The 15,563-nt window shown below is 41.1% G+C and overlaps 1 protein-coding gene across 4 annotated transcripts in view; it reads right to left on the bottom strand.

Moving 5' to 3' along the window:
- The window catches only part of PHKA2 (phosphorylase kinase regulatory subunit alpha 2), an 80,753-nt gene extending 66,929 nt beyond the window's left edge, over nucleotides 1-13,824 (bottom strand). For 2 of the 4 annotated variants that reach the window (XR_006890287.1, XM_046673053.1), the window contains exon 1: nucleotides 13,064-13,706. Coding sequence is in view for 3 of the 4 variants with exons in the window: in XM_046673053.1 (XP_046529009.1) it covers nucleotides 13,064-13,141 (78 nt within the window). In the remaining variant the exon portion in view is untranslated. The other 2 variants (XM_046673052.1, XM_046673054.1) reach the window with 2 other exon arrangements.
- Nucleotides 13,825-15,563: the final 1,739 nt, after the last annotated feature.

The following is a 15,563-nucleotide window of genomic DNA, read 5'->3' as shown; positions in this document are numbered from 1 at the left end:
CAGAGCACACCAACCCTACCCACTGTGCCAGGGGGCCAGCCTGAGATGTTTTTCAAAGTGGGAATTACAATAGCATTTGTTTTAAAATGATTACATCTGTAATTGAGACTACTGATTGTGTGAGCAACAATTTCTTTTTCCATTAGTTTAAAAGATAGGTTTTGTATAATTTGATATGCAAAGATAAATTGTGTATAATTTGATATGCAATCTTCAGGCATTCAGAGAATAATGTTGAAAACTTAAGCTCTAACATGAAGCAGCCTCATGCTTTACCTAAGAAGATCACAGGTGTGTAATTCTCACTTTCAAATGATGTCTTTTTCTAAACTGCTGCTTATTAGATTTTCCCCCTCTGAGTTTACAAAGACTGCACAAACTACAAGCTGTCCCAGGCCTGGGCATGTGCACCACCTCTTACGACTGAATGACGGCTTCTAGGGAAATAAACTGGGAGGAGAGCCAAGCATTGCAGGCTCCACTTTATTCCAGCATTATTCCGTCTTTGTTCCAGATCCCACTGCTCCTCTTAAAACTTTCAAAACTCACAGAAACCATTCTGAGCCCTTTAGCTATAATCAAATGTGCAAATGACTTTACCACTCTCTTAGGAGATTTTAATTCTTTGCCTCTCTTGCCAATTCCTGTAGTAAGTGTGGGATTACTGAGATGTTAGTCCTTAGCCTGGTGTTGTGGAAACTTTCAGAACACATTCAAACTCAGTAGGGCCGTCAGTCTTTTTCTGGCTGACACCTGAAGTTTGAGATATTGGATTCCCTGGGTGCCACTCTAGTAACCTTTCACCTGAGCAGAAGAATCGTGAGTGTCACTATTTGATATTTTCAATTATGAGACTGACTTTTATTCCATTAGGTTTGGGTTCACAGCACGGAAGCATCACACATGTCACTTGGAATCTGGGCTCTCTAGAGGATCTGCTCAGAGCCCATAGATGGGCCGTGGTGGGCAGGGAGATAGAGGTCCATGAGACTCCTGGAATCTTTGTGTGAGCATTTTTCTCAGGAGAGGATAGGATACTCAGCCTTCATCTAGTTCTCAAACGGGCCTGTAACCCACTTGATTAAGAATTGCTCTCTAAATGTATTTTATGAACATTAATTATGTTCTACCTACCCATTGTGAGGCAAATGTGAGACTTATTTCACTCTGTTAGTAAAATTCACGAAATAAATCTCACATCTGCCTCATGATATTTAAAGAAATAGCCTTTTAAAGTTTCACTATTTTAACATGCAAAGTAAGGAGACTGCAACTTTATTTGGCATTCACAGCAGTCTGGTCTATCTAAAGTATTTATCTCCACTCCGGGCTGTTTCCAACAAAACAGAGTGCTTATCATGGGGCTGCGAGCTCACCAGCAGGATGATCTTGAAAAAGGTCTCCTCAACAATCTTGGCTGGGAGTCTTCACAAGTTATACGAGACTAGGTGAACTGACCAGGTGATCTTTTGGAACCTGAAACTTGAGACAATTCTAAACCTCTCCCTTGTATGGATTACAGTCTTCTATTTGTAAATGGAGGATTCAAGGACTTTTTTCACTGAATTACTCAAATGTTTTTATCTGGCACTAAAATATTTAAAGGTTGTCCTAAAAAGGACACAGCAAAAACCCTCCTCCTGGCTGCACCTGAAAGGAGTTGAAGTAGGAGGTGGCAGAAGGCAGGGCACTGGATTACACCAGAAAGGGGAAAACGTTATCCATTGAGCACTTTCTTTCTCAAGTCGACACACGGACCAGACAACCATCCATCAGCCCTGAAAAGGGCTCAGGGATCCTAAGGAATCTGGGGACCACACTCTGAGAACTACTATACTACTCCAAAGTTGGAGTGTATTTTTCCTGTCCATGTTTTAAAAATTCCTACAACAAATATATGCATCCATAAGCAAGACAGAACATTATTCTGGGTGTTTTTAAAGTTCTCCACACACAGTAGCATACCATACTTATTCTTCTATAACTTCTTCTTTCACTCAACTTTAAATTTCTGAAGGTTATCCAATTTGATGCATGTAAGTCTAGGCCATTCCTTTTAACTGTTGTATAGTATTCCATTGTGTGGCTAGATCTCTATTTGTCCATTTCCAAACTGATGAACATTTAGATTGTCTCTCATTTTTCCCTTTTACAAACAATGCTTCAACAAAAGTCCTTGGGTAATGTGCAAGAACACATCATTACCATATATTTCTAGACCTGGACCTCTTGGGTCATAGGGTATGCATTAGCTTCAGTTTCATCAATATCTCCAAATTGTTTTCTAAGGTGATTATACCAATTAATAGTCTAACTTACATTCTATGGCGTAGACTACTAGCTAATCACTAACTGAATTTCCTCTTCCTCCTAGGCATTCAGCTATATTACATTCTTCATCCTCCCTTGCAGTTAGATGTGACCATGTGTTTGAGTTCTAGCCAAAGGAATGTGAGTGGAAGTGAAGTACACAACTTCCATGCCTTGGCCGTAAAACTCTCTCATAAACAATCTTCCATACCCTTTCCTGACCCACCAGCTGGATGTCAACATCAAGGGTGACCTCAGGAGCTTCACATTGAAGATGCCAGAGCCAATGGTAGCCCAAGTCTCTGGATGACACCTCTACTGACCTGGACCCACACTAGGCTGTTTTATAAGTGAAAAATAAACTTCTGTGTTTAGTCAATGAAATTTCGGGCTTTGTTTGTTTTAGCAGTTAGTCTGTCTTAATTAATACATTTTCCTATGAGTAGTGTATGAGAATTACCCCTTCTCTACAACCTTGCCAACACTTAGAATTATGCTTTATAATTATCAATCTGTCAGTCTGAATTTATTGTTTTGATTTGCTTTACTTTCTCAGATTACTAGTGAGGTTGAGCCATCATTTCACATATTAATTAGTTTCCTCTTCTGTGAATTGCTTGTACTGTAGAATACAATCATAGAAATATAATACATAAAATTACTATAAATGATGAAGGGAATCAACTTAATTAAAGGGAAACCGTGAAAGAGGAGAGTTGGACTTAAAATATTTTTTGGTTATTCTGGAACTTCTCTTTGCTATTAAGAGAAGTAATGAAAAGAGAATATTCACAAACCCAGAAGCTAAGCAATGATGTCACCTGCTATCTAACCAAACTGAAACAAGCTCTCAAGTAAGATTGAAACTTGAATCCAATCAACTAAATAAGTGGCTGGTTCCCCAAAGATTCTCTCAGGACTAAGCTTCTGTATTAGTTATTTATTGCTGCATAAAAAATCACCCCAAAACTTACTCTAAAAATTGAGAACTCTAGTTCCAGTAGTTTGGGGTTTTCTATGGCACTTCTATCTGCAAATAACGATCATCTCTATACCTCTCATTTCTTTTTTTTTTTTTTGAGGAAGATTAGCCCTCAGCTAACTACTGCCAGTCCTCCTCTTTTTGCTGAGGAAGACTGGCCCTGAGCTAACATCCATGCCCATCTTCCTCTACTTTATACGTGGGACGCCTACCACAGCATGGCTTTTGCCAAGCGGTACCATGTCCGCACCCGGGAGCGGGACCGGCGAACCCCAGGCCGCCAAGAAGCGGAACGTGTGACCTTAACTGCTGCGCCACCGGGCCGGCCCCTACCTCTCATTTCTTTTTCATGTCTGTTACATGGGTCACAATTACAATGCTGAATAGAAGGAGTGATAGTGAGGATCTCAGATGTTCCTGACTTTAAAGAGATTTTTTCTAATCTTTCACCAATACTTTAGTTATGATGTTTGTAGGTTATTTTTTTAAGATTATCTTTTATCAGGATAATAAAATTCCCATGATAGCCTAGTTTGCGAAGAGGTGCTTTTAAAAAATTATTTATAGATGCTGAATTTTATCAAATGCTTTTCTACATCTATTGAGATGATCACATGATTTTTCTCCTTTAATTTCTTAATGTGGTAAGTTACATTAAGAGATTTTCTTACAGTAAATGTCCTTGTATTCCTGGGTAAACTCCACTTGATCATGATGTACCTTTTTATACATTGCTGGATTTTATTAGTATTCTACTTTGTATTTCTGCATCAATATTCATAGGTGAATTTCCTCCATAAATATTATTTTTCATATGTCTTGTTCGACTGTGGTATCTTGGGATACTGGTCATATAAAAGGAGTTGGGAGTTAACCCTCTTTATCTTTTATCTGAAAGTTTATTTAAGATAGGGGTTATCTGTTGATCCCTTGCTCCTTCTCATTCCATTGTGCTCACGGGGCAAAACTCTAGCTCTGGTTAAATCTGACTCTTCGCCTACTCTAGGGGTGCACCTGTGCAGCTAAATGTGGCTGGAGAAAAACACACAGCCATACTGATTGAACTCACTCAAAATTAATGACCCCTAGCACTGTCCAACAATCATACTGGAAATCCCTGGTCCATCATTCCCTTCTTCTCCTAAAGGACTATTTCAAACCTTCTCCTCTTTCTTCAAACCTCCGGTAACTCCTCCCTATCTTCCCTCTCAGCTAATGACCATGCCTCGTGTTTCGATGAGAAAGTAGAAACAACTGAAAGAGACCATGGTGCCCATGTACCCTGCCTTCCCTCTTGTTTTAACAGATAAACTCTCTGTGCTCCTCTCTAAGGTCACCCACCACATGTGTGCTACACTCCAGCCCTCTTACTCACTCGAGCACTTTGCTCCAGTAATTCTCACACTGCTTCTCCTCAGTCTCCCTTGGTGGCTCCTCCTCATCTTCTGGATCTCTCCATTTTTGGAAAGCTCCTCTTTGAACATCATCTCTTTTCTGTTTATACTCACTCCTGTGATTTCATAAAGCCTCATGGCCTTTTAAACACTACATATATACCAATAACTCCCAGATTTTTATCTCCAGCTCAGACCTCTTCCTTGACTTCTAGACTCATATATTCAACCGCCTACTTACCACTTCTACTTGGATGCCTAATGGGTACCTCAGACTTAAGAAACTCCTTATCTTCCTCCCCAAACTTGCTCCTCTACAATCTTCTCATCTCAGTAAATGGCAATTCCATCCTACCGGTTGTCAAGCCAAAAAGCTTGGCGTCATTCTTGACTTCTTTATTTCTACACATCTTAGAGCCAATCCACCAGTAAGTCCTATTATCTCTATCTTTAAAATTTCCCCCAAATTCCACTACTCCCAGCTGTCTCCACTGCCCCCACCCTTGTCTGAGCCATCATGCTCCAGCTGCAGAAGCTTCCTAACTGGTCACCTTGCTACACTCCTTTGCTCCTTACAGTCAATATTCCATGCAGCCAGTGAAGTGAGATTTTTCAAACACTATTCAGATGTCATTCATCTGCTCAAAAGCCTCTCATGGCTTCCCTTCCCACTCAGAACAGAAGCCAAATTCCTTCACTTTCAAAGATGAATGAATACATAAACCTCTTTATGTTCCTTGGTCCTAGTCTATAAACCCATCTTGGACTAGACTTTTTTCGACTCATTCAATTTCTTTAATGGTTATAGGTCTAACTAAGATTTAATTTTTTCTTGGGTTAACATTGGTAACATTTATCAAGAAAACTGCCCATTTACATTTTCAAATTTAATGCCCAAAATTATTCATAGTATTTTTCCATCTTCCATTTTCTCCTAATATTCTTTATTTGTCCCTCCTCCCCTGTTCCCATCAACCCTGCCAGAAGTTTATCTATTTAATTAGTCTTTTCTAAAAAACAGCTTTCGGTTTTGTCAATCTTTATTATTTGTTTTATATTATATTAATTGTTGCTCCTATCTTTATTATTTCCTTTCTTCTATTTTCTTGGGTGCATTCTGTTGACCTTTTCTCAATCTTGAGTTCACTATTTTTTAAATCTTTCCTCTTTTCTAATATATAGACTTCAGGATACAAATTTCTTTTCAAATCCCACTTTAGCTATATCCCATAAATTTGTATATTTGGAATGCTTTTGTTGTTATTCAGTGCTAGACATTTCATAATTTCTATTATAATTTATTTTTAGATCCATGACATATATGTGTGTGTGTGTGTGTGTGTGTGTGTGTCGGTATATACATATAATATATATATATATCCATGACCTATTTAGATATATTTAGAAGTGGGCTTAGTAAGATTCCAAACATATTTGGGGGGGCTTTAGCAGTCATTTTGTATTGCTAATTTTCTTGCATTTTGGCCAAAAAATGTGGTGCGTATAAAGCTGATTCCTCAGTAATTTTTGAGACTTCCTTCATACCCTAATTTGTAATGAATTTTTGAAAAATATACTTTGCAAGGCTGAAACAAATAAGTATTCTCTATTGGCGGGGTGCAGAGTTCTACATGTGTATGCTTGATCAAGTTTCTTTCTTATGGTGCTCAAATTTTCTATGTCCTAATTATTTCTCTGCTTGAACTATTAGTATCTGAGAGAGGGGAGTTGTAAAATTCCCACTATGATTATGGATATGTTAACTTCTCCTACAATTAGGTCAAGTTTTGCTGTATACATTTTGAAGCTATGTTGTTAGTATTCTGTGGATTTAAAACTGCTTTATTTTCTTGGTGAATTATCCTTTTATCATCTAGTAATAACATTCTTTATCCCTAATAACTTTTTAAATTTCAAAATCTACTGTTTGATATTAGTACAAGTCCACCAGTTTCTTTTTGGTTAGCATTTGTTGGTATATCTTGTCCCACTAAATTACTTTCAACCTTTCAGTATCCTATTTTAGGTTTTATCTCTTATAAACCACATATATCTTTTAAAAAAATTTGTTAATCAAGAAGAAATAAAGAATCTGAATAGACAGATCACAAGTAAAGAGATTGAAACAGTAATCAAAAACATCCCAAAAAATAAAAGTTCAGGACCAGACAGCTTCTCTGGAGAATTCTACCAAACATCCAAAGAAGATTTATTACCTATCCTTCTCAAACTATCCCAAAAAATTGAGGAACACAGGAAAATTCCTAACATATTCTACGAGACCAACATCACCCTAATACCAAAGCCAGACAAGGACAACACAAAGAAGGGAAATTACAGGTCAATATCGCTAATGAACATAGATGCAAAAATCCTCAACAAAATATTGGCAAACTGAATACAGTAATACATTAAAAAGATCATACACCATGATCAAGTGGAATTCATACCAGGGACACAGGGATGGTTCAATATCTGCAAATCAATCAATGTGATACACCACATTAACAAAATGAGGAACAAAAACCACATGACAATCTCAATAGACACAGAGAAAGCATTTGACAAGATCCAACATCCATTCATGACAAAAAACTCTCAATAAAATGGGTATAGAAGGAAAGTACTTCAACATAATAAAGGCCATATATGACAAACCCACAGCAAACATCATACTCAATGGGAAAAAACTGAAAGCCATCCCTCTGAGAACAGGAACAAGACAAGAGTGCCCACTCTCATCACTCTTATTCAACATAGTACTGGAGGTTTTGGCCAGAGCAATTAGGCAAGAAAAAGAAATAAAAGGAATTCAAATAGGCAATGAAGAATTGAAACTCTCACTGTTTGCAGATGACATGATTTTATATATAGAAAACCCCAAAGAATACATTGGAAAACTATTAGAAATAATCAACAACTACAGCAAAGTTGCAGGGTACAAAGTCAACTGACAAAAATCAGTGGCATTTCTATACTCCAATAACAAACTAACACAATGAATAACTCAAGAATACAATCCCATTTACAATCGCAACAAAAAGAATAAAATATCTAGGAATAAATTTAACCAAGGAGGTGAAAGACCTATACAAGGAAAACTATAAGACATTACTAAAAGAAATTGATAATGAGATAAAGAAATGGAAAGATATCCATGCACATGGATTGCAAGAATAAACATAGTTAAAATGTCCACACTACCTAAAGCAATCTACAGATTCAAAGCAATCCCAATCAGAATCCCAATGACATTCTTTACAGAAGTAGAACAAAGAATCTTAAAATTCATATGGGGCAACAAAAACCCCCCAAATAACCAAAGCAAACCTGAGAAAGAAGAACAAAGGTGGTGGCATCGCAATCCCTGACTTCAAAACATATTACAAAACTATAGTAATCAAAACAGCATGGTACTGGTACAAAAATAGGCACACAGATCAATGGGACAGAATTGAAAGCCCAGAAATAAAACCACACATCTATGGACAGCTAATCTTCGACAAGAACATACAATGGAGAAAGGAAAGCCTCTTCAATAAATGGTGATGGGAAAACTGGACAGCCACATGCAAAAGAATGAAAGTAGACCATTATCTTTCTTCATACACAACAATAGACTCAAAATGGACCAAAGACTTGAAGGTAAGACCTGAACCCATAAAACTTCTAGAAGAAAATATAGGCAGTACACTCTTTGACATCAGCCTTAAAAGGATCTTTTCGAATACCATGTCTTCTCAGACAAGGGAAACAAAAGAAAAAATAAACGAGTGGGACTTCATCGGACTAAAGAGCTTCTAGAAGGCAAAGGAAACCAGGATCAAAATGAGAAAACCCACCAAGTAGGAGAAAATATTTGCAAATCATATATCCAACAAGAGGTTACTCTCCATAATATATAAAGAACTCACACAATTGAACTACAAAAAGACAAATAACTCAATCAAAAAGTGGGCAGAGGATACGAACAGACATTTTTCCAAAGAAGATATACAGATGGCCAATAGGCAAATGAAAAGATGCTCAACATCCCTAATCATCAGGGAAATGCAAATCAAAACTACACTTAGATATCACCTTATGCCCATTAGAATGGCTATTAATCACCAAGACAAAAAATAAAAAATGTTGGAGAGGATGTGGAGAAAAGGGGACCCTCATACGCTGCTGGTGGGAATGCAAACTAGTGCAGCCACTATGGAAAATAGTATGGAGATTTCCCAAAAAATTAAAAATAGAAATACCATATGACCCAGCTATCCCACTTCTGGGTATTTATCCAAAGAACATGAAATCAACAATACAAAGAGACTTATGCACCCCAGTGTTCACTGCAGCATTATTCACAACAGCCGAGACGTGGAAGCAACCCAAGTGCCCGTCGACTGATGAATGGATAAAGAAGATGTGGTATATGTATACAGTGGAATACTACTCCGTCATAAAAAAGACAAAATCATCCCATTTGCAACCACATGGATGGACTTTGAGGGTATTACATTAAGCAAAATAAACCAGACAGAGAAAGACAAACACCATATGATTTTGCTCATTTGTGGAAGATAAACAAACTTACAGACAAAGAGAACAGGTTAGTGGTTGCCAGGGGGAAAGGGCTTGGGCCGTAGGCACAAGGGGTGAAGAGGCACATTTATATGGTGTCTGACAAAGAATAATGTACAACTGAAATTTCACAATGTTATAAACTATTATGACCACAATAAAAATATGTTAATAATTTCTATTATCTGGCTAATTTAAGCATTTACATTTCTTGTGATTACTAATATAGCTGGACTTATTTCAATCTTCTTGTTTTGTCCTTTACACTTACTATGCTTTGGTTTGTTTTGTTTTCCTTCCCTCTCTCCTCAAACACTCTTTTCCTTCCTTCTCTTGGAATGATCAAATTTTCTTTATTCCTTCATTGTTTTAAGTTATATATTCCATTTATATCACTTAAGTGGTAATGCTTAAATATGAACTCTTGACTTAAAATATATAATACCTCTATCCTTCCTTCTTAACATGATAAGGGCCTTAGAATGCTTTAACCCCAGTCTCCTCTCATTCTTCTGCCATGTTATTATTTTCTAGTATTTAATCATATCTTTTTAAAACTTTCCCCCAAATTAGTCTTTCTTATTGTCACTATTTGTTCCATACTCCATGTTTTAGTTACCCTATTCTTCTCATTTTAAACTCCATTGCCACTAAACAGCAATTTTTAGTTACTGTCCTGGTCTCTTAATTGTCTGCTTTTTATACGAAATATTCTTTAGTTACAGTGAACACTCCCTTGATCATTATTTTTCTTTCTGATCCATATGCTCTTATCACCACTTCGTACTTAACATTTTTATTAATGAGCCTTCCAACAGAGCTGATATTGAAGAAACATATGAAGTTAGTATTGGGGCCAAAATAAATTTAGGAGTTTCTTTTGTTTTTTAAGTTAATAAATATTTGAAGAAACTCCCTAGATTGTATATTTATACTCTCTCTATTTACAAAACCAAACCTGCAAAAAGACCCTTTTATAAACATATCTCTTTCCTTTAGTGTCTTAAAGATTCAAATAATACTTAGTAGCAAGTATATTTGGAAAATGACTAATGGAGAAAGTGCTTCTCTTTCACAGATGCAGAAAAAAGAATTAGTTGACACGCTAGCTACAATGAACAAACTACTGGATCTAACAGAATGATTGAGTTTGACATATTAAACACTGAATGATTTCTAAGAAGTGAAATCAGTGTAAGTCGATCTTCATTTAAAAAGCAAATGAGAAACTGAGTTCAGAGCTTATAACAGCTGACACCGAAAAATGCCTCATTAACATCTGCACATATCTACAGGAGATGGGGAGATACAGCACCAACTTTAGAAATCACTAGTCCAGCTCATTTTTTTATTGTGGTAAAATATGCATAACATAAAATTGCTCATTCATTTTTAAAGTGGGTAGGTGACCTGCCTAGGATCACTCAGAAAAGATGACGAGGCCCTAAATGGGTTAGGGCTCTACGACTGTGAAGACGAGCTGCTGGGGCGGGATGGGTGCGAGGCAGAAGGTGGGAAGGAGTGCGACTCTGCACGTGCAGGCTCATGGGAGTTCCCAGCAGAAGGCACTTGGAGGATTTCGGTTAGCCAAAAGACTTTGATGATGCAGTCAGCACGAGAAAAGAGGGCAAACATAGGGACTTCTCACCAACTACCCCCAAATTAAATACAACTAAAGGCTCAGACAACTTTTCTTTAATCATTAAAATGTTGGAGAGGAAAGTCCAACGCTGCAGATTTGCTTTGATGAGAAAACAGTTCTTTTGCTCCTGAGGGAAGACAAGCCTGGATCAATAGCTGGGTCATTAGGATGGCTGAGAGCCTGCAGGAAGTATTTTATCAACAAGGCCTTAAGGGGACCTCTCATGTGCCTGGAGCACTGCTTGATACAAAAGGAAGAAACTGGTGAGGTCTCTGTGCTTAAGGATCGCACCGCATCAATGGGGAGACATAATTATGTTCAAAGATCAGAAAGCAATTAGTAGCTGTATCAGGGCATTCAGGAAAGGGAGCGTGATGGCCCAGGGTGGTGAGGCAAGGACGTGTGGCCTGGCAATGTGTGGCCTAAATCAGAGTCATAACACCACCTATAGCATTCACTATTTACTGATTGCCTACTGGGTCCCAGGCAACATACAGGGCAATAACTTTTTCTTCACAATATCTCAGTGGAGACAGGTGTTATTATCCCCATTTTACAGATGAGGGCTTGGACTCAGAGAGGTTGAGTAAAGATTGCATATGTCATTCAAGGCAGAGCTAGGGGCTCAACCCCAGGTGTGACACAAGAAGCAAGCTCCATACAGCCCCTTCCATCACAGTAATGAAGAGAAAGGCCTTTCAACTCGGATTTTAAAACACTTTGTAGATGTAATTATAATATATTCCAAAGAGGAAGGCAAAAAATAACCTCCATTTGCCTGCCTACTCGTTCTTCAGTTCTCATCTGGAACATCATCTCTTCCAGGGCTCCTCCTCTGCTCCCCAAACTGGGCTAAACTCCCCAAATAAGGACCATAATCCTTTGTGCCCATTTCAAAAGCCAATAAGCCAAAAAGCCAATAAGCTCTGAAAATTTAAAGTGTTTGCAGCAAGCTCGTTCAGTGGCAAAAGATAACGTGAACTGATGTGAAACTACTTGCTGTCCTTTACTTTTCCTACTCAGTGTGAACAGTCACATTCTGACGTGGGAATAATAATGTGTTTGATTAAGGAGTGCTGCCCACTGAAGTTATTATAGAATATATAATATATGTATATTACCTTTCTAAAATTTGGACATTTCTGACTTGCAAACCACATCTGGCCCCAAGGGTTTCAGACAAGGGACTCTGAACCTATACCTTACGCATAAATTTCTCTGCATTACAAGCACTTGTTCTTCTTTGTAAGCCCAGCATCTGACAGAGTGCCTTGCATATAATAGGTACACAATAAATATTTCCTGAACGAGGAAACTAAGCTGAGAAACTGGCTAAGTAGGGAAAACACTCAGTGGCTTGGGAGTAACCATTGCTCCCAACTTGCATGCCGGGCCTCTAACCATGGAATGCTACTTCCTTCTCCGACACGGAGGTCCTATAAATAGTTGCTGTTGATTGAGGGCAAGCAACATAGATGCTGTCTTCAATAGGAATAAAAATAGTCCAGTGGTCTTACATGATGGGCCATTAGCCCAGTAATACAAAACAGCAGGCATATTCACACCACAGACCACATGGTCAGCCTCACAGGTGCCCTTGAACTTGGAAGTAGAAGACGTGCATTTGGGTCTCCCTACTACATGCAGTAACCTTTTTGGCCTGCAGTTTTCTCAACTGTAAAATAGCAACTAGGGTAAGCCCTACGACCCTCGCAGGTGGGTCTCCTAACAAGGTAACTCATGGGATGGGCGGCAGCAGTCGCTCAACACTCCAGAGCGGGATGCAAACCTCAGGAGCTTCTTTGCGCTTGTCTACTGCCCTCGCAGTCCAGAGTTCACCGTCATCATTCAGTGCGCTCTGTCCAACCTACACACACCTCCTCCCTCACCCGAAAGAATCAGAGGCAATGCAAAAAGACGCATTTTGTACTAGGGCACCCAGGGAGCTCTTTCTGTCTTCGGTCCCAAACAGTGGTCAAAGAATTCGGCAAAGGGGAGCCGCACAGCCCTTCGGTCTCCTGACTCGTAAAGAGGACGGGGTGGGGGTAACTACCGGCCAGCAAGGACTGGATTTAAAGAGGAAACCTCTGAACTGCAGTCTCAGGACACGAAAGGGGACTGGGTAGAGAATGTGCCACGAGAGATCAGCGCGGGGTGGCCCCTCCTTACCTGATAGCACAGGATGGTCTGCTGCACCAGCCGCGCGTATCCGTCCAAGCGAACCCCGGAATTGCTCCTGCTCCTCATCTCCGCGAGGCTCCCGGGGCCGCGGCGCCCGACCTGCTGCGCGGAGGTGGGACACCAGGGCTGCAGCCGCCAAGACGGCCTGGTTCCCAAATAGTTAGAGCCTCAGTCGGTTTTCGGGATGGAACTCGACAGTAGGAGGTCGGAACTTTTTAAAATGATAGAACCAAAGTTCGATTGGAAAGCAAGCCAACCAGCGTTTTCGCACAGCTGGAAGGCGCGGGGGTGGCCACAGGGGCTAGCGCTACGGCGGCCCCGCCTGGACCAGGCCCGCAGCGCTCCCGACGTTCGCGGGTCCCACGCGGCCCCGCGGGAGAAGAGGGGAACCGGGTTCTGGGAGTGGGGCGCCGATGCCCCAGCCGAGACTTTTTTGTCTTCAGGCGGTCCGGCGGAGGCCCCCGGGCGGGCTGCCAAGCCTATCCCACCCGCCAGCCCCGGCCCACGCAGCCCCGCCCCGCCCCCGGCGCGGAACGGAACACTCCGAGGCCCCGCCTGAGGGGGAAGAAAAAAGGGGTGGCCCGCGGAAGCAGCAGAGAGCTTGACTCCGGACGGGAACTAGTTTGCATCCCTGAGCCCTTTACCTCCCCGCCGGCCGTTCACCCCAAGTGGAAGCTGGAGAAACAGGCCCTTCCGCGGCGGCCACCTGGACGCCCTGGACCCGCCCTCGGCCCCGCCCCTGGGCCCGCCTCCGGCTCCGCCCCTGGCGCGGAGCGGAACCCGCGGAGCGGGCCTGAGGAGGAAGGTAAGGGGACCGCTCCTCTAGGGACCCGGAACGCTCCTAACACCGTGCGTCGCTTGCGGCCCCGCCCTGCGATGAGCTCACAGTCAGGTCCCTGGCCCCGCCCCCAGATACGCCCCCGCAGCGGATCCGAGCCCTCCGAGCAGTGGATGAGGCTGCCTCATCCAGCGGCCCGGAGAAGGCCCCGGGGCAGGGTAGCCAAGCTCACCAGAGGCGGGAGAAATAGGGCCCCCCACTGCAGCCGCTTGGGCGCCCCTCCGCGGGCCGCGTCTCCGCTGCCGAGCGGAAGCCGAGTAGCGGGGCACAGCCGGGAAGGGAAAGGGGGCGACCGGGGCAGGGTCCCCCAGCTGCCCCCGGCGCCTGCAGCCTCGCCCCTAATCACCTGGGCGCCGCTCACCAGGCCAGGCCTGCAGTCCATCTCCTACAGGCCTACAACTTGCAAGTTGGCATTACAGTTGCTCATGGCCGCAAATTACCTACAGTTCACAATCTTCGGCCCAGTATTCATTTTCCACCAAAATCTGGCCCTATATGAATTCTCCTGGACACCTTGGCCAATGTAATCATTTGCACAAGCTTCTTTGCTAGTCTCCATGCGTTTACTGTACGCTTGACAACGTGAGCCCTTCTCCTCCTTGCTTCTCTCAAGCCTATCTTTTCTTTAAGGGCTAGCTCACCTCCTGCCTCCCCATTCTCTGAATTCCCATAACAATTTCTTTAGTAAGAACTTAGATCTTGGAGTCAGTTCAAAGTGAGTTCAAATTCCAGTTCTGCCATTTACACAGTAGTGTGGACTTCAGTATGCTGTTTTAGTTGTTTGAAATTCAATATTCTCATCAGTAAAATGGGGATAATAATAGCACCTACCTCCTAGGGTGACTCTGATCAAGAGGATGAATGTAAAGCCCTTAGCACCATGCCTGACTTATAGAAAAGTACTTCATAAATCATAGCTGTTTTCATCATCATTTGACACTAACATATTGCCTCATATAGTTATTTTTGTTTTCATGTGAAGTATGTTTTTCTAAGTGGATTGTAAGTATTCACTGAAACAGTCTTTGCTATCTCCTACCATGCTGGGTACAGTGTTGAGCACGTAGTTGTAGCTCAATTAGTGTTGAAAGAAAGAAAATTAGTCCTGCTCAGCTGGGTCCCCTATGTACAGTCCTTAATTAAGTTCATTTTAGAAATTTCATAACATAAATCTGTGTTGCTCAACTAAAGCACCAAACCCCTCATTATCTCACATACTATTTGGCTCTTAAATTATGCAGCAATCCATGTGATGTGCTTCCATGCAGAATTTGCTATGGTCTAGAGGTAAATAAAACGAGACATTGTTATCACCATTAAAGCTCTTTTGGAATCTGACTGTGTACTCTTACGAGAACTCTCATGCATTCTTCTGCATCTAAAAGCTGGGATCATTGCTTCTTTTCATTACTGCTTTTGTTCACACTGAATGCTTCTTCAAGAGTCCATTTTGCAGCCATGGGGGAAATAACTGATGACCTTTGCTCATTACCTGGCATTTCCATCCAGTATAGAAACATTTTCAGTTTCTTATCTCATTCTTCGTAAATTCTGCTATACAAACATGCACCCCTTTCGGTGTGTAGCCAGCCTACATTCTTAGGCTTTGATCTATGCTTTAATACATATTATCATATAAGCTACAGTTTT

This window comes from Equus quagga, chromosome 10, assembly GCF_021613505.1.
Source record: "Equus quagga isolate Etosha38 chromosome 10, UCLA_HA_Equagga_1.0, whole genome shotgun sequence".
NCBI classification, from domain to species: Eukaryota; Metazoa; Chordata; class Mammalia; order Perissodactyla; family Equidae; genus Equus; species Equus quagga.
This window is presented reverse-complemented; position numbering and strand designations above follow the sequence as displayed.